The 20,008-nt window shown below is 44.9% G+C and overlaps 1 protein-coding gene across 10 annotated transcripts in view; it reads right to left on the bottom strand.

Annotated features, from left to right (window-relative positions):
* The window catches only part of FAT3 (FAT atypical cadherin 3), a 460,237-nt gene that overhangs the window by 27,182 nt on the left and 413,047 nt on the right, over positions 1-20,008 (bottom strand). For all 10 annotated transcript variants that reach the window (XM_082218934.1, XM_082218933.1, XM_082218936.1 and 7 more), the window contains 5 exons: positions 18,607-18,750; positions 16,625-16,822; positions 14,899-15,697; positions 3,517-3,651; positions 2,659-2,816 (listed from right to left, as the gene is read on the bottom strand). In XM_082218934.1, the coding sequence (XP_082075060.1) occupies positions 2,659-2,816; positions 3,517-3,651; positions 14,899-15,697; positions 16,625-16,822; positions 18,607-18,750 (1,434 nt within the window). The remainder of the gene's footprint in view (positions 1-2,658; positions 2,817-3,516; positions 3,652-14,898; positions 15,698-16,624; positions 16,823-18,606; positions 18,751-20,008) is intronic.

The following is a 20,008-nucleotide window of genomic DNA, read 5'->3' as shown; positions in this document are numbered from 1 at the left end:
ACTCGTCTCTGTCTCTTGGCCCTCCTCCTCCTCCTCTCCAGCCTCTTCTGCCTCTGAGCCTGGACTGCTCTCTGCCCCAGCCTCTTCCTGCTCACTAAACCCTGTTACCTCTTCAGCTTCTGACACCTCTTCTTCCCAGTCTTCTCCCTCTGACCACTCATCATCGTCCCACCACCACTCCTCTGCATCCAGCCAGTCCATGACATCACATCACTCGCCTGCCTTCCTCTAGAGATTCAACCTGGATAGAATATGCCCTTGAAATGTAGCAATACGTCTTGGCTGCCTAGACGGAGGGGGTGGTATGTCTGGCTGCAGCTGCTGGGGCGATAGCTACTACAGATATATGGGCACCAGAAAGCTGGGGGAAGTTCCCCTCCCCTGATATACCTAGATGTGCATCCACATAAAACCTCATTATCCTGACCAAGCAGGAGAGTATGAAGCAACCACTAAGGGGATATACAAATTGGCATGCTTGAACGGCTTCCCCAAATAAGCAAAGCGAGATGAATGGGCATCGTATATCATTTCAGAATATTAGCCTGGATAAGGTGCTTGGATGTCATCCATTTCTGCATATCAACACAGGCAATGAAACCATCAAACGGTCCTTTTGGGACCTCTCTAGACTTGCAAAGTCCATCTGCAGTCACAGCTCATGAATACAAAATGGTGCCTGCCCATCCATCCAGGGGGATATTTAGTTAGTGGGATTGCATTTCAGGTTCATTTGGGCGAAATGTTAGGTTTAATTAAAATATTACTTTCTCCAGCTCCTGCTGCACCTGGGATCACATCCAAGGCTTCCTGTAGCTGAAGCAAGGGGAGTTTCAGGCGAACCTTGACGGGGGTAACGTATGGCAGCCTCACACTTTTCAGTATTGAATTTTACTCAGTGTGCATTCTGACTCCCACAGGAGAACACAGGTTCTGCTAGCCCTGCACTGTCGGATGCAGATCAAGAGTTCTGAAGGCGGCAAGGACAGAGTTCTGTGCAAATGGGCTTCCAGAATTGCTCCTCCGTGCTTTTTAGGTAGAAAAACTGGGGCAGAAGGAAGAGGCATTTCACTGAACTAGATTAACTGCAACTAATCCATCTGCAGGAATATGGGACTGGTGTGATCCCATGTAAAAAGGGAGGTGGGAATTCTAACTTTAATAGCAAAAAGGAGTGAAATGCTCTTTTCCTTGCAGCCACCTCCTTGCAGTTCCCCAACACTATTGTTGTTGTTGTTGTTGTTGTTATTATAGCAGGAATAACAACATTTTTTATTATTTATATGCCGCCCACCTGGCTGTGTTGGGCAAGCCAGTGGGCGGCTCCTGACAAAATATTAATAACACATTAAGACATCAAACATTAAAAGCTTCCCTATAGGAGTTGTGCCTTGGAAATCGAACGGAATCTGTTCCAGGAGTCCATTTGACTTCCAAAACGTTCGAAAACCAAACCGCAGCTTCTGATTGGCTGCAGGAAGCTGTGCTGGATGTTCGGCTTCCGAAAATCAGTCGAAAACCGGAACACTCACTTTGCGTTTCAATCGTTCGGGAGCCACAAGGCGTTCGAGATCCAAGGTATGATGTCTTCTAAAACTCAAATAGCTGTTTATTTCCTTGACATTTGATGGGTGTTCCACAGGGTGGGCACCACTACCGAGAAGGCCCTGTCCAGGGCATCCAGTTTTTTGGGGCTGTGTTCTCACGTGGGTCATGTGAGCTCAGTTAGTTTGAGCATGGTGTTGATAAAGCCATGGTTGTGGATTTGATCTGCGTATGGGCGCATTGCAGGGAGTTGGGCTAGATGATCCATGGGGTCTTTCCATATATATATATATATATATATATATATATATATATATATATATAAAATTTTTTACATTTTGAAATAAGACTTGGGAGATTAGGCTACCGCTTGCCAAAGGGAGGGAAAAAGTTAATTAAGGAAGATGGACGGCTAACAAGGCTGATAAGGCAGACTATTTTTTTATCACTCATTCTTGAGAGGGCCCAGAATACATGCACCCCATTTTTGCGCTGGGACATGTTGGGAGGGTATGGTGGCACCATTTGCATAACAAAAACTACAGCAGAGATATCAACCTTTTCAAAAGTTCATGGCTTGGCTTTTGAAAAGCAGGGGGTCCACCGTGCTTAGCTAATTAGGAATCGCTGCCACAGGTGATCAAACCTCGGGGAAGGGATGTAGTTCAGTGGTAGGGTATCTGGTTGCCTTGTATAGGGTCCCAGGTTCAATCCCCAGGTCTTCTGTCAATCCTTGAAAAGCTTCTGCCAATCAGTGTGGACAATACTGACCTACGTGGACTGATGGTGCTTCCTGTGTAACTAAGGGCAGCTTTGACAGGCATTGCCGGAATAAGTCGCCTGGGCTTGCTACAGCCTATTACACCCCCAGGAGCATTCCCCTCCCCCCATAGAAACATGACTATCAGAAACAATGAGACAGTTCCCTCATTGTTGCTGAAGCTGTGGTTTCGTTCCTCATTATCCTACAGAAAGAAAAGCCCCAAGAGCGCCAAAGTTTCTGCATCCACAGCTAAAAATGGGGGCAGCATTCCCAGCAGTGGGAGCCCAAAGAGAGGGAAGCGTATAATCAAGAAAAATAACTGCAGGGAAAGATAAACTTATTTTAATTACCTTCAGAATTATACAGGGATTTGCTCTGGTGTACATAATAATCCCGTTGCTTTGCAGAGTCCGCAGACGCAGCGCCAACTTGAATTCCTCCTTCTTGCTATTTTCAGAAACCCGGTATTTGATGTAACTATTCCCAGCAAAGCTAAGGGAAGTGTGTCCTGAAAAAACCATTTGGAGAAGAGGCAAAAATAGAGAGAGACAAGCCATACACACACACACACACACACACACACACACACACACACACACACACACACACATTTTGAAATAAGACTTGGGAGATTATCCTACCGCTTGCCAAAGGGGAAAAAAAAGTTAATTAAGGAAGATGCACAGCTAACAAGGCTGATAAGGGAGAATATTTTTTTTAGAAAAGAAGAGCCCATCTTCTGATAGATTAAAAACTTGTCCCTCTTGTACAAGCACCTTACATTAAGGAAGATTAATTCACTAATAAGGGGGGAAATGTTGTTTCTTGATAGGAATTACTACCATGCATAAAATGCAATCGGGTCTATTTGTAGTGAACAAACCAGATAACAATTTTTATTATTATTTTAGCGCTGGTACATGGGGGGAAGCCCTGTACAACTTGTGTTTTGCCAAGCTGAATACAGCCTACCAGCCATGTGTTCTGATGGACCTTTGTTAACCTGGCACCCTCCAAATAGATTTGAACTAAAATCCCCATCAGCCCTAGCAAAAACGCTGCATTTGCAAAGTCTGGCCGACTCAAGAACCAGCTTGGAAAAGCAGTAAAGCTCATTGCTGCCCCAACCCTCTTTTCACCCGCATTGAACTTCTACAACCAAGATGGTTTGGGTGATGCCTGATGGTGCGACAGAACAGAGCGTGTACCTGAGCACTCCCCGAGCTTTCCAGGAGGGCACTGGCAGATGAATGGCCTCCGGTTGATTTCATAGCCCACGCATTGCATATCTCCGGGACAGGGTTTCTCTGTGCAGGGATCACTAGAGCCTGGACACAATCCTCCTGTTGCAAATTGAGAAGAAAACAGATACTGCTACGTTATCCATCACATAAAGGAAAAACCTTCTTTGGAGGAATTACAGAATTTTAAGAGTTAGATGGTGCGAGGAATGAGGATGCTGCTTTTTCACATAAACCACAAATGCAACAAGCCAGACAGATGTTAGGGACGCAGGTGGCGCTGTGGGTTAAACCACAGAACCTAGGACTTGCCGATCAGAAGGTCAGCAGTTCGAATCCCCGTGATGGGGTGAGCTCCCGTTGCTCAGTCCCAGCTCCTGCCAACCTAGCAGTTTGAAAGCATGTCAAAGTGCAAGTAGATAAACAGGTACCGCTCTGGCGGGAAGGTAAACGGCGTTTCCGTGCGCTGCTCTGGTTCGCCAGAAGTGGCTTAGTCATGCTGGCCACATGACCCGGAAGCTGTACGCTGGCTCCCTTGGCCAATAAAGCGAGATGAGCGCCGCAACCCCAGAGTCGATCATGACTGGACCTAATGGTCAGGGGTCCCTTTACCTTTAAACAGATATTAGTTCAGATCGATTTACATCTGATAACTAGAAAGGTTTAGAGCACGTGGCCAGAATGAGGTTATAACAGTTATCGACAAGACACCTGCAGTCTAGGTTGACTCACTTCTCATAACTGGAGATGTTTAGAACTTGTGGTCAAGATGTGGTTATTTTTGCTTGGCTTAGCAAGTAACTGCATAGGAACATAGACCAAATAAGGGGAATAATAAATAAGGCTAGAGGGGCGCTGAAATCAGAGTAATGGGAGATGTAAACAGGGGCGGGAATGTTAGCAGGGAAATTAGCCGGTCATGATAGGCTGTAAGCCTTGCAGTACCCAGCCAATGGGGAGACAAGGGAGGGAATCTGCGCTTCGGGTATAGGGAATATAAGCTTATGCTTTGCCAAAGCTGGGGTGTGCCTACTTTGGACACCTGATCTTGCAAGAACGTATTGCACTAAATAAACTCTTTACTGCTTCACTAATTTTGTTCAGATTTCATTTTAAGGTGTGGGATTCAGGGTCTTAGGGCCCACTTATTACAGACGGGACCTTGGCTAATCCAAATCTTGCAACAAATCTTGTAACTGGAGCATCTCTGAGATGCACGACTGTGGGATCACATACTCCACTTCTTCAACATTGTGAGCAACTTTTCCCTCCTTCCTCCTCTCTTCTGGATGAATTTCTATGTCCTTCCCTCTTTGGAACTATCCATGAGGCAGTGTTGTGCTTTTACCAGTGTTTTTGCTAATCATGGCCATCTGAAAACACAGCTTGCAAATCTCATTCTATCCAAAACTCAGCCCTAATGGAAGGACATTTTTTTGCAGATGCTTTCGAGTCCCAAGAAATGTGGTTCCTTTCAGAGATCTTTCAGGGAGGATTGTGCCAGGGGCAAGTGCCTGCCTTGCGCCCCCCCCCCACAAAAAACCCACTAATTCTAAGCGACAGCAATTATTTATTGCCCTCACTCTGAACTGGTGTTGCCATCCAGCTGAGTCTGAAGCTATGGGGCACCGTCACAAAGCCAAATATGACTGATAAGATGGAAGCATTATATCAACATGTTGGCTATGTGATATCATGTGGTTAGCAAGAATGTGGAAGTTTGAGGAGAAAAGGCTCTGAACCATTAGCTGACCAAGGCTGTAAACTAAGAAAAACAGCACAAAAGTATACACAGAGGGCATTGTGGAACCCTGAAAGTTCTGTTTTCAAAACAACCATGTTCTCCTGCAAAATTTTGGCTGCAATTCTCCTTCTGACCATAGCTTGAGCCACAGTTAAATGCGTTTGTCTGTCTGTTCATCTGGCTATAATATCTAAACATGGTATGTGCATGTGTGGTATCTTAAAACGAATTCAGGAAGAACAACTCCTTCCTGTTGCAATTAAAGCAATCTCTGTTAGTCTCAGCCAAATCAGGATTCTCTGACCATCTCATTTATTTGGCTCCCAAGTCTTATTTACAGAGTATAAAGGACACAGTGAACTTGTACGGGGGCAAAGACTCCTTGTAGTTATCACAGACAGTGAGTCCCTAATGCACTTCACCACAAGGGAAGCATGGTGTTGCTCGAGGCATAGCTCCAATTACTTTGCATCGTAGGTCTTTTCCTGGAAACAGAAAAATTATTACTGTAGGCTTCTAAGTGGACACGGCCTGCCTACAAATACGGCAGCAACCCGTAAATGCCTGTGCTTGATCTACAGTGCATTGCGGTCAATTTAATCTTTCCGGGCGCTCCTCTCACTTTGTCAAATATTTGCTTGCTAGGTCTTGAAGGAATAAAACAGCTCAAAGGGCCCTGCCTTGCCACCGCCGTGCAAAACGATGCGTGGAAATTCTTACAAACAATGTACAGTGCTGAGTGCGATATGGGAATATACGAGCCACAATGGAAAATCTTATACCAGGCTTGGTCTTAAGTTTATGGCACTGTGTAGGACACCTTCATATTATGGAGGCTTCCATCATAACAACAAAAAGCCTTGACAAGCAAGCTGTCCGGCCAGAGGATGAATCTGAAATGGAAAATGTCCAACATGCTGTCTCCTCCCATTGAGTATATACAGTGGTACCTCTGGTTGTGAACGGGATCCGTTTCAGAGGCCCGTTCGCAACATGAAAAGAGCGCAACCTGAAGCGCCTTATCTGCACAGGTGCGTGGCGCGATTTAGTGCATGTGCGCATGCGGCAAAACCCACAAGTAACCCTTTCTGGTACTTCCGGGTTTCCGCGGGACGCAACCTGAAAGAACGTAACATGAAGCAAACGTAACATGAGGTATGACTGTACTCACTTTCCATTGCCCCAAATAATATTAATCTTCTCCCCTCTTTTGCGTTTAGAGTTAGCCATTGTGGGGCCAAATATTACCAGTTCAGGAGACCATATTTGGCTCAGAGGATGCCGGTGGCAGGTAAGACTGCCAGCCTGCTCCTGTGTCAACAGCACAGAGGGAGGCAACCTGTGGCCATTCAGGTGTTTCTAGACTACAACTCCCATCATCCTTCACCACTGGCCATCCGGCTGGGACTGATGGGTGTTGGAACCCACGACATCTGGAAGGCCACAGGTTCTCCACACCTGCTGTTAAACCGTCTTGAGTTGCAAAAAATCAGCAGGTGAAGCTTTTCATACCTTGAGCACATAGTACGGCAGTCATGGAATCATTTATCCTGTTATTTCACATTCTCATTTCAAGGTTATTTTCTTCCTATCCTGCTTGCTTCTTTTAAAAATCATGGCTTCTCTTTCAGGGCTGGAGGAAATCCTTATTCTATTTTGTTGTTTTTATGTGTATTCTAAAATGCGTGGATAACTTGGCTGCAGTGATATAAGGCTCTGCTAAAAATTGCAAAGCAGTTGAAATAGTATCTTCTGGAGTTCCCAATTGTCCATCTGATTCCACTGGCTCTTTCAATGTATCTATGTATCGCCTAGGCACTTGCGCAGAGATCTGTATGCACAGGTTATTTGTCCTCAGAACACAATTAAATTTTATGTCATGTCAGGCGATAATTTTCAACAAGCCTCTCCGCGGCTGACAGATAGACAAGTCACTTGGGCAAAAAAGCTGCAGGACTCATGAATATACATAAGCTTGTTGGAAGACAACCCTGCGGAGAGTTTGGAACAAGGCACCGCATGTTTTCACAACCTTTTAACCTCTGGTGAAATCTCTGACACCAAGCAATAAAATCAATACACAGCCTTGTAATCAATCTTTGCCATGTTTCGGCTGATTCCCACTCTAGGCAGAATAAACTCCCCCTGAAGCCCAGAGACATGTGGGAAGAAGCTTATAATTTAATGCGACAGGCCTGCATGACCCAGCAAGCCAAACACAGCTCACCAGTCATGCACTAGGGCATTCCGGGCCTAGGCAGGCAGCACAAACAGCAGTGTGTGGGTGTGTGATGTCAAACTCTTGCTGGCCTTTCACTCACGGCTCACGGGCTGTGTTCTGTTTGATGAGGCACAAGGTGTGTGGGCCTGAGCTACAAAGTTCATATAAACTGACAGGTGTGCAGGCAAACTGTCTCAGGTAATCTCTGTGATGGCAGAGGCCTTCAGATCCTACAGTAGCAAGACCCCAAGTGAACCACAACCCTACACACCAGCCAAAAAACACCCCAAAGAAACTCACCGATACTTTGGCTGAACTACAAATGGGTCATAAACCCTCAATCAGCCCAAGATACACATGGGTATGTGACTGAAAAGGTTCCTGTAGTTGGTTGAGATGCTCAAGGTGACTATTTTCCGACACTTTTGTGATGAGCCTCCCGATTCTCCAAGGAAGCAAATGACATTTAGGTTGCTGAACTGAGTCAACACAAAACAGATCCATTTATCAGCTGCCCAGCGGCAGACGTACCCATTGTCAGGAGCTACCAGGGCTGGAACCATGAACTTTAGGATGAGTGGCAAGCCACTAAGGTAGAACTGTTCCCAGGGCTGTGATGTCTTGTAGGCGGCAGAGCAGGGTTTCCCAAACTTGGGTCTCCAGCTATTTCTGTACTGCAACACCCATCATTCCTAGCTATTAGGATCAGTGGTCAGCAATGATAGGAACTGTACTCCCAAAACAGCTGCAGACCCAAGTTTGGGAGCCCAGGCTGTAGAGCAACCCTGCCTAGCTAGGCAGCTTATTGGCCTCCCCTAAACTGACAGGGGCTATAAAATGTGCTGAACGAATATAATAAATAAAATCTGCATCCAAAATGTGTGCTCTGCTGCCGGGTTGGATATACATTTGGGCTCTTTTCGGCAAGGTAGTCCCAGCTTGCGCACAACGAGCTGGTGCTAGGATGCGATGGCAGAACTAGGGTTTAATTAAATCAGCAGTTACCCCGGGCCTCTGTCACGACTGCAGCACTGTGGCAAAAGCAGAAGGGCACCTAAGTGCAAATGCCAGGAGCCACAACTGCTAGTGCTATCGTGTGCTTCTTCCGATTCTTTTCTTTTCTTATTTTTAATCGTCAAGAGGTGTTTTCCGCCAAGCAACCAGGGTCACATAGGATGGCTCCATCCCGTTCTGCCAATACTGTGACGCCGCTCCAGCTCTGGCACTGCTGCCTAGTCCTTGCACAAAGCCACTATTCAGCGCAAGCCAGCGTTCCCATCAAACTGTAAGAGCGGTCCTGACAGATAAACTACAGGCATTTCAACTTTTTATTCAAGCTTCTGTAGGTGAATTTTATAGCTGTCACAAAACTTTTAAAATATTGAAGCTCTGGAGAGGGTTCTTTATGTCTGCCTTTGTGGATATAAGGGCCCCAAGCTACAAATCTTGTCTTATTGCCTTGCTCCTGGCTAACATGCATTTTCAGGGTGATTTCACAATGGCAGGGACCAAAAGCCACTAAAGCACTCACCAGGACATTATCCACCTTTGGGGATTTATAGCCCAGGCTTGAGTTTCTGCTCTGAAGTCCAGCATATCCTCCCTGCCCCCCGCTGTTCTTTGTTTCTTCCCGCAATTAGAACCCACAAATACACAATCTCTAGGCAACCCCCAAATAAACAGATGACACTCCCCTGCGGGAACAGGAACAGGACTGTGCTTCTGGACTACAGATATAAAGTAGAGGTTCAGCCAATGTATCAAGTCTCTTTAATATGATGGGATGGATCCATCTGATTTTAGAATAAATGAATAAATGTGACAATTAGTTGGAGAGCAAGTGTAGTGCGCTGGGTAGATTCAACCTCATCTTGTATTGAAGAGGTGAGGAAATAAAATTCCTGTGTGGCCACAGAGTTCTTGTATTGAAGAGGTGAGGAAATAAAATTCCTGTGTGGCGGCTAATGGATTGAAGTTGAATCCTGACAAGACAGAAGTACTGTTTTTGGGGGACAGGGGGCGGGCTGGTGTGGAGGACTCCCTGGTCCTGAATGGGGTAACTGTGCCCCTGAAGGACCAGGTGCGTAGCCTGGGAGTCATTTTGGACTCACAGCTGTCCATGGAGGCACAGGTCAATTCTGTATCCAGGGCAGCTGTCTACCAACTCCACCTGGTACGCAGGCTGAGACCCTACCTGCCCGCTGACTGTCTGGCCAGAGTGGTGCATGCTCTAGTTATCTCCCGCTTGGACTACTGCAATGCGCTCTACGTGGGGCTACCTTTGAAGGTGACTCGGAAACTACAACTAATCCAGAATGCGGCAGCTAGACTGGTGACTGGGGGCGGCCGCCGAGACCACATAACACCGGTCTTGAAAGACCTACATTGGCTCCCAGTACGTTTCCGAGCACAATTCAAAGTGTTGGTGTTGACCTTTAAAGCCCTAAACGGCTTCGGCCCAGTATACCTGAAGGAGCGTCTCCACCCCCATCGTTCTGCCCGGACACTGAGGTCCAGCGCCGAGGGCCTTCTGGCGGTTCCCTCATTGCGAGAAGCGAAGCTACAGGGAACCAGGCAGAGGGCCTTTTCGGTGGTGGCGCCCGCCCTGTGGAATGCCCTCCCATCGGATGTCAAGGTGATGGAAAACTACCTGACATTCAGAAAACATCTTAAGGCGGCCCTATTCAGGGAAGCTTTTAATGTATGATATTTTAATGTTTTTTTTGGTTTCTGTGGAAGCCGCCCAGAGTGGCTGGGGAAACCCAGCCAGATGGGCGGGGTACAAATAATAAATTATTATTATTATTATTATTATTATTATTATTCATCACACTCCAGTAGGCAAGTCAGGATATCTCAGCTTAAGCTACCCCAAGGTCTGCTGTGAGGTTAAGCTGGGATAAAAGAAGATGAGTGATATCGAATGAGTGGTCCTACTCAGAGTAGACCCACTGATGTCAGTAGGTCTGCTCTGAGTAGGACTTCGCTGGCTGTCACTCAATGATTTTATTTGTTGGGATGGAATCTTTTTAGTAGGGTTAGGGTCTGGCAAAATAAGGCCCAGATATAACTAATTTATTTTATTTATTATGCTATGCTTTTAAGTTTATCCACCAGTCTACACATATTTATGTTTGATTGCTGTGCATATTTTTGTGTGTTTGGAAAATGAAATTAAATTCAAATATCAAATGGGAATATATGCAGGTTGCAAATGCGTCCCTAAAATCTTTGAGCTACTACAATGAGGTGGAATGGGAAGATGGATTTCCTTTCCATCTAAGGCTGCTATGGCAAAATACCAGAATCAGTGTTCAACCCTGACAATACTTGCAGATTTAGGTGTTGTCTTTTCAACATATTTTCCATGGTGGTGATCACTATGGCCACCACCAACTGAACAACCGAGTGCTTCATCTGAGTTTTCCTTCATAATAATCACTTATTACTTATACCCCACCCATTTGACTGGGTTGCCCCAGCCACTCTGAGGATCTTCCAACATAACAAAAACACAGCAAAATGTCAACCATTAAGAACTTCCCGATACAGGGCTGCCTTCAGATGTCTGCAGAAAGTTGTGAAGTTTTTTTTATCAGTTTGACATGGATTGGGCGCTGGCTACCATTACAAATAAGATCATATGAATGCACAAAGCAAAACACATGGTGTAGATTGCTTTCCACACAGGTACATGATTTGGAACTGTGAAAATGCAGGAAACTGGACACAAGGCAAACGTGAAGAAGGAGTATAGAGAAGGTCCATATGCACTACACACTAAAACCAGAGAATGATGTTGTTAAAACAGCAAAGCGCCAATAAACTGTGGTCAAAACATGTCATTGCCGCAGGACCATGAAATCTAGCTAGAACTGGAGCGACTCTGGACAACGTCACCTTTGTTAGTAAAGAAACGACTGCCTGACAACATGGTGATGACTCCATGGATCCATTTTCCTGGATTTACATGGATATGCATTGACGCTCAACTGGGCAGTGCAGAATCCACCCACCATCGTGGATACATACTGATGTGTAAGCAAATGCTATTATCATGATGGCAGCATCTACATGGTGCCAAAACTGGTGTGCCTGCTACATCACCCAAAGGTAGATCGCTTCAGGCTCAGTATGTCAACTGTTCTTTGCACGCCACGCCATGTCAGAGCTGGTGCGATACTGTGGGGTGAGCTGCAAACTCCCTGCACAAAATCTCAGCTCAGCCCCAAATATTCACAGTGACGATAAGACGGAGAAAACCAATACTACTGATCCACACTGCTGCGCTGTTGTGAGGATTACTAAGACAGTCTATATAAAGTGCTCTGAACACCTAGGAAGTGCCTTTTGCTAAATATTATTATTAAGAGATTTGGCTATTATGTCATGTGCAGACACAGCCTACCAGCAGGAACAGGAACACCAATCACTTTTCAAAACTGGATGCTTATTATTAGATTACTGGAGTTGTAGTGGAGTGTAAGGTTCAAGCTACTGATTGCTTCTTTCAGAGTGTCAAGCTAGAAAATAAGACTCGGAAACCCAAAGCACTGCTTTCTCCCTCTGCCCTAGCCCCGGTCGCATCTTATATTTTATTTTCCAGACAGGAAAACTAACTGCTGTCATGCTTTAGAGTGACATTCTGTCAATGCTAATACTGACTTGTGACAACTGGTATTTAAACTATATTGTATACTGTGTTACAGTGTCAGCAAAGTTCCTGAACGGTTACATCAATGTCACATTACTGACTCCTTAGTTTCCACCACCATGAATTCTCCCTTCTAACTATGGCTCTCAGAATTGTTGGTGGGAGAAGAAAACTCTTAACCACCAAAACCGTAAGTCTCTAAAAGCAGAGGCTGTGGAGCCTGTGACCCAATTTTGTTGGGACTCGAACTTGCAATTGCTTCAGTCAGCATGATCAGAAATGATGGGACCTGAAAGTCTAATGACATCTGCAGAGCAACATTAAACAATACCATAACTAGACAATACTGCATGGGCTCCCTGGGTATGAGGCATGCCCGTAAGTGGGGTGGGTGGGAACTAGGTATCGGACATGAAAATTTTATTAAGAAAAGGCCTTGCATTTCACCATTAATCACTGGTTGAAAGGGAATATAACCAACAGCAATGATGTGCAAGATCCACAGGATTTACCGTATTTTTCGCTCTATAAGACGCACCAGACCACAAGACTGTGTTTTTGGAGGAGGAAAACAAGAAAAAAAATATTCTGAATCTCAGAAGCCAGAACAGCAAGAGGGATCGCTGCGCAGTGAAAGCAGCAATCCCTCTTGCTGTTCTGGCTTCTGGGATAGCTGCGCAGCCTGCATTCACTCCATAAGACACGCACATATTTCCCCTTACTTTTTAGGAGGGGAAAAGTGAGTCTTATAGAGCAAAAAATACGGTAATTGTTTCTGGTAAGATGAACACATTTTAAGTCACATTTTGTTTACTTCTTTGGATGCAGGCGAAAACCCTACCTTATGGACATTAACATTACCAGAGAGGGGAAACAAAAGCACTGGACCCAGTCTCACTGAGGCATCTGGCTGGGTAAACATGCTTCTGAAAAAATTTCATTACAGTCGGTGGGATTAGTTCAGAAGACTTAAAAATTAAACTTTAGCCTAAAGATTTGGACAGAACCACCTACATATCTGGATGCTGTCCAACCTGAATCAAAGTTCCAAACCCCTGGAGATGCCCAAACCCTTGCTTTCCTGTCTTTCGGACTACGCGGTGTTTTGATAACTCAGTTTGCTAATCAAGGTAAACTAGGTAAAACTGCTGCACAGCTGGCCTGAATAAATAGTGAATAACCATGGCATCTGCCAGTGGGAATAGCATTCCAAGTAAAATACAAATTTCAAGAATGTTGCTTGCTTCTGCTCCACATTTCTTGAGCTGCAAGCTGACCATTTATTTATCAGACCTGTAGCCTTGGATTTATACACTCACCTGGGAGCCACAGGGGGATAAGGAATTGCATGTAGGTGAGTGCATGGAATTCCATGCAGGTGAGTGAGCAAGGTAATAATGCACAGACCCAAAGCCCACCTAGTCTAGCAGCCCACCAACCACATGCCTATGGGAAGCCCACAAACAGGATCTGAGTGCAATGACGCTCTCTCCAATAGTGATTCACAGCAACTAGAAGTGTGGTTGGGAAGGAGCACTCCATCCTTCCGCTGTGTCCAGCATGGAAACTGAGTGGGCTGTCAGAGCAGAGAAGCTCTCTTCTCCATGCCCAGCACAGAAATACAGTGGTACCTCGGGTTAAGAACTTAATTCGTTCTGTAGGTCCGTTCTTAACCTGAAACTGTTCTTAGCCTAAAGCACCACTTTAGCTAATGGGGCCTCCTGCTGCCGCCGTGCTGCCAGAGCACGATTTCTGTTCTCATCCTGAAGCAAAGCTCTTAACCCGAGGTACTATTTCTGGATTAGTGGAGTCTGTAACCTGAAGCGTATATAACCCAAGGTACAGAAAATTACTGGAGGGAAGACAGAGCTCTTGGTCCCTTCTCTGCCAGATCCCACCAAGCTAGCAACATTTTCCTGCAGATGAACGAGTCATTTTTTGTGGGTATGTTTCCAAGCCTCACCTCCCTGTGATGCTCACGCCCCGGAGTGTCAATTCTATAAAAAAGAAGCAGCACCCCAAAACTGTGGCACGTACGTAAATGGTGCCTAATTTTAACAGAAAGCAAATGTGCAGTATTCCGCGGCAATGATAACCACACCCCCTTCAAGAATGGTACAAAAGTTTCAGATCACAATCTCACAAGGTGGTTTATTAAAGGGGGGGAGGAGCTACATCCTTAGCATAGCATTGAGCACAGGCTGAAAAAGAAGGTCAAAAACACTCCTTTGCTACCAATTACTTAATGAAATGCTTTTTTGGTTTTCATTACTCCAGCAAAAAAAAAAAAAGGGAATGATACAAGCCCTTTTTAACTTTATCACTTGGGTCAAATGTCACCTTCTATTTGAAAATACTGAATACAGTCTGGGGCTGTTCTTACACAGCCACCCTTCATGCCCCCCCAGATTCGGCTAGAAAGCCCTATAACCTTTCTTCGTGGCACGAGGTTTACGGATCCCTCTGACTGGCCTGCCCCTGGAAACTTTGGACAGCTTTGTTCCACGGAGGTCAAGGTTCACCGGCTCCCATTTGACATCAATAAACGCAAGCCATTCCTGATGAGCGTGAGAAATCGATTCTCAGCTGTACATTTTCCAAAAGCTCTTTTTAAACTAACTGAATGGAACTGGCTGGCGTTAGAGAAATAAAAACTATGCTCTGGTGTGAGGACGGGGAGGAATGGGATTGGTGGCGGCAGAAGAGAGGGGGGCAGGAGAGACCACTCACCATTACAAGAGCAGCGCACGTTTCGGAAGAATCGGGGACACACAAAACTAATCCGCGCTGTGCTGTAGGTCATCAGGGAATGGGAATCAATAGACAGGCTTTGCTCGCAGTGCTGCTCCTGACAATCCAATCCTGAGCAATTCTTCTCCAGTATAGCTGAGACGCGGATCACATTTTCCAAGTGTCGCCTTGCATTGGTGAGCTTCTGAATCAAGTAGGCAGGCTTATAGAAGCCGCCCGTGTGCATCTGAACCGCGAACAGCATGTCGAGCTGGTTGGTGCCTGCCACGGGCTGAATACTGATGATGTGCAAGCTGTCTTGCTTCTGGGTGAGCACGGCGTTGCGCAGGGTGCGCCTGAAGCCGTGCATATGGAGCCCCACAAAATCCTCGGGGGAGACGTTCTCGAAACGGATGGTGACCGTGTTCTGAAGCATCTCCTGCATCAGCTGCTCCACGTGGACTGTCACGTCCATGGGCACCTGGAACCTCCCGTCGCTGACCGATACATTCAGGATGTACTTCCCGCTATCCAACCCGCCCAGGGCAATGATCTTCCCATCGTGGTTGTTGACCTTGAACAAACTTTTCTGCTCGGACTTCAGGCCGTACGTGAGGATGTCGTACATGTCTTGGTCCGTCGCGTGTATCTTCCCGATGACGCCTCCTGGGAAGTCGTCTTCCATAGTGACAATAAAAATCTCCAGAGGGATGGCTGTTGGCTTGTGGATACTTTCTTCGATGACCCGGATTTGGATATAGGTGTGAGATACCTGCTGAGGTTTTCCAGAATCCTTTGCCTAGTTTGATGCATGATAAAATTGCAAAACAAAACACACTGTTACTTCAAATAATGGTCAATGAAGATCCGAGCACTCCATTTTCTGGAAGAACTGCAGAGTCTTTGCAGTACAAACTCTGATCCCAAATAAACAGTTTTAAAATAATAAGGAAACACACATGCACAGGTAAATCTGCCAAGTTTCTCTGTCAGTGTTCATTGTGCAGCCCACATTAGCTTTGAAACTTGACCCAAGGCTACAATCCTAAATACACTTACTAGGAAGTGAGACTCAGCAAACTCAGTGGGAATTAATTACGAGTACCTGCATTTCACGCTTAGGATTGTGTTATGACTCTTCCTGAATTGTTGGAACTGGAACCTGGGAGAAATTCATGAGAAATTCATCTTCCCCTCAATAGTTTGGGTTGGAGGGTAGCGAGTGTACAGTTCCCCTGGACCCTTACTATTTTTGCAAAGATTACCTGGATTACCCTCTTTCCAAATGGGCAGATTGCATATGCAGATTGCAAAACAGGATGTATACACAGAGGCCTAACAGCCTGTGTGATCTCTGTCCCTTTTATGTAATTAGATCAGGGAACATTTGCAAAATGCATGCTCTTTTTGGCAGCAGAGTTCTGGTCCTTCCTGCTTACACAGTAAAACAGTGGCTTTGCCTACATGTGTGACAACAACAACAATAATTAAAATCCTGCATCATTAATGTTAATCAGCTCCCAAATTCGATTTAACGTGAACGGTTTTGTAAGGTATCTGGTTAATTAGCCATCTCTACAGAATTAAATGTGGGTAATAAAATACACAATTTTGTGCACAGTACAAGGGGGTGAAATCAGAAAGATGGCACACAGGCCTAATGAGAGGACGACAGTTTGCCATGAGAACTGTTCCCCAACGCTTTTGTATACGAAGAGAACAGTACCTGAATGCAGAGCACATATTCAGTTGCTTCCCTGTACTTGAAGACGACTGCAGATCGTAAGATGCCTTGCTGGTCCAATGCAAACTCTTCGCCTTCATTACCCGTCAAGATGGAAAAGGTGAAAGGGGGTCCATTGTGCAGAGAGTCTTTGTCTGTCACCACCAGCTGCAGAATGCTTGTTCCCACTGGTTTATTTTCCTTTGTGCATACACACAGTGTATATGTTAAGAAAAGGGTTTTAATTATACATCTCAATACATTTTTGCCTGCTGCATAGAATGCATACGAATGTGGGGTTTTTTTATGAGGGTTCTTTTGTTTGTCTGCAAAAAAATCTCCCACTTTGATTCTGCATAAGAGCAAGTTGTAGCAAAATGCCTGCTAGGCTTGCTTATTTGTACTGATGGGATTGTTCTGATGTCTATATGGAGCAGGGGTGGGCAACCTTTGAACTCCCAGATGTTGTTGAACTACAACTCCCATCATCCTTGACCACTGACCATGTTAGCCAGGGGTTGGTAGGACCTGAGAGCTCAGCAACATCTGAAGAACCACATATTGCCCACTCCCAATTCACAGCAAGGTAGATAATTTTTAATTAGGGATGTAGTCACACCTACACTAAGGATAACACATTTTGGGGTGAATTAAAGGAGAGTGAATTGTCAGTGATATTTTATCACCAAAAAAGGAGGAGGGAGCACCCCTTTGATTTTAGGCCTCTGTTGGCTGTTACTTTCTTTAGACTCTGTTCACTGCAGTGACAAAGTAATTTGCATCTGTACTGTCCCCACAACAGACCCATGTGGGGCGTAAACTGGGTAGGCAGTGCAGAAACTACAGAGGTACTGCTGGAGAAAACTACGCTTGCTGGAAGCATACGTGTGAATGTGGACAACAGACAAGCAACTTCAAGAAGCAGACGTGCACTTGTTTCTCTTTCATCAGTCAGCTGTGTGTTGCTGTATGAGTGCAAGCCAAACAGGAGCAAAGTACAGTTTGCCAAACACAACTGTGAAAATTGGAAGTGCTGAAACAGCACTTCGGACTCCCAAGCAGGGATGGGTGACTCTGTCAATATCCGTTTCCCTCGGTTTCTATTTCTCCAGCCTTAAATTTGGTTCTTCATTCACATTTCTGCATCAGTTTGTAGTTTTTTTGTTTGTTTTTAAGTCCTCTCCTCATGAAAATTCATCACTGAATGTTTCACAATATACACACATTTGTGTGCAAATTTGCCAAATATACAGATTTTTGCTAACCAATTATCCCAATTATAACGCATTTTTAAATTTTCACCAGCAATTACAGACTTTTGCTAAGATATTTCCCCTAACATAATGCATTTTATATCCCAGCCAGATGGGTGGGGAAGAAGAAGAAGAAGAATAGCAAAAATAGAACACTTTCTGCTAACATGTACATATCTGTGTGCTTTACTAGCCTGGAGAACTGCAATGCAATGTGAAGAGAAGTGTGAATTTCGAAGAACAGTTGTGGCTTTGGTTTCTGAAAGTGTGGTTTGTTTCTGACTAGGAAGACCAAGTCTTCCCTAGGTCACATCCTTCGCTTCCCATGCCAGGAGTGGGGCACCCCCAGATGCTACTGAACTCCAATGCCAATGAGCTCTTATCACTGCACATGGGGCTGATGAGAATTGGGAGTCCAACAGTGTATGGAGGCCACAGGTTCCTCAACTCCACTACAGGGACTTACATGGAGGTGCTCTTAGGTATATGTGGGCCTCTAGCTATTAAACTGCTACTTATGCAAATCAGTCATAAAATGCTGCAAAGGATCCAGATGGTTCCTTATCACTGCAAACATAAGACCTGTTACAGACCTAAGGAATAATGTTCTTATCCTTTCCAGGGGGGTAGGGGCAGAAGAGATAATTCAGTGCTGATAAGCTACTTAAATCGTACCTAAAGCATCAGATTAGGACTGGAGATTTTCTTTCTGATGTTCAGGACCAAACTTACTTGAATCACAGCTGTATAGTTGGCAGGTGTAAATACAGGGCTGTTATCGTTCACGTCAGAAATATCAACGTTGACCGTCACAGACGCCGACAGAGGAGGAGTCCCACTGTCTCTTGCCTGTATGACTAACGAGTATCCAGAAACCTGCAAAATAATAATAATAATACATTAAATCTTTAAATCAGCTTGAAAAGCCTTCGAAATTCCACCTTGGATTTGCTACTATCTGCATAGGTTTGCGTGTGGAACTGAATGAGGTAGCAATGGATGGGTGGAATTTTGTGGTGACAGAATAGAGACTGTGCCATTTAATGAGCCAGGTGGCAAATTCATCTGTCTGATTGGTCCTCTGTGTAAAACAACAACAACAACAAAAGCACCTCCAGGGAAGCAGATAACAGTGTGGAGTTGGCTTATTCAGAAAAGGGACAGCGTCTCTCTAAAGCTTTTGTCAGTTGAGAAAAACATTCGCTCTTTCAGTAATTTGGGGACGATTGTAAAAAAAAAATATTGTTGTGTTAAGGAGAAACACAGTCCTCACTCTGAATTGGCATGCAAATTTTAATATACCCAAAATGGATTGGCAGCGTGGCGCTGTGTCAACAACATGCTCATTCCTGTTTTAGGCCATACTCACAGGAAGATCATGCAGATTTTATTTATTTATTTATTTAAAAAACCCAGTGCCAAAACAGCTGTTGATTGGATAATGCACAGTCCTCAAATAGCCAATGTAATACATATATACATAATAAAAAAATGAACTCTTCATATGAGGATTGCCCACCTGTCTGCCCTGTGGGGGTGAGTATTAAGAATCACATACCCCACCAGAAAACTGAAGTGGTACAGTCCACGCTACCACCTTATGCTGATTCATGTGTTCCTTAGAAACTTTTATTGCACGCCATGTATTCTAACACAAGGCCTCATTGCATTCTCTGGCCTTTATATATCTGTGTTTCCATGTTTACTGCTGCAGTGCATCTCAGATTCTGCTTTCTAAAATAAGGCAATCCATAACCATAATGGCTCTGTGGCATCAAAATTACTGCGCCAGATGATACAAGCTGCAGATAATGGGACACTTAAAAAAAATAAACAATACAGCTCCTTGCATAAGAAATCTAGTACCAGCCATTATAAATTTAACTATAAGTTGTGCACAGGAAGCAATTTTAAGCTTCATAAGCGTCAGAAATAAACTTAGGCACAGGAATGGATTTCAAAAGGCGTTACTAAAAACCACATCCAGCATAGCTACCAGCCTGAGTGCCCCTTTGGTTAAAAGCTGAAGCCTTGAGCCCAATCCTGTGAGCAGTGGCAGTCATCACGCCACTCAAAGGCACTTGTGAAACCGGAACTTGCATTCTTGGGTTCTTACCAGTCATATATGCAGAAA

This window comes from Podarcis vaucheri (assembly GCF_965113315.1).
Source record: "Podarcis vaucheri genome assembly, chromosome: 4".
NCBI lineage: Eukaryota > Metazoa > Chordata > Lepidosauria > Squamata > Lacertidae > Podarcis > Podarcis vaucheri.
This window is presented reverse-complemented; position numbering and strand designations above follow the sequence as displayed.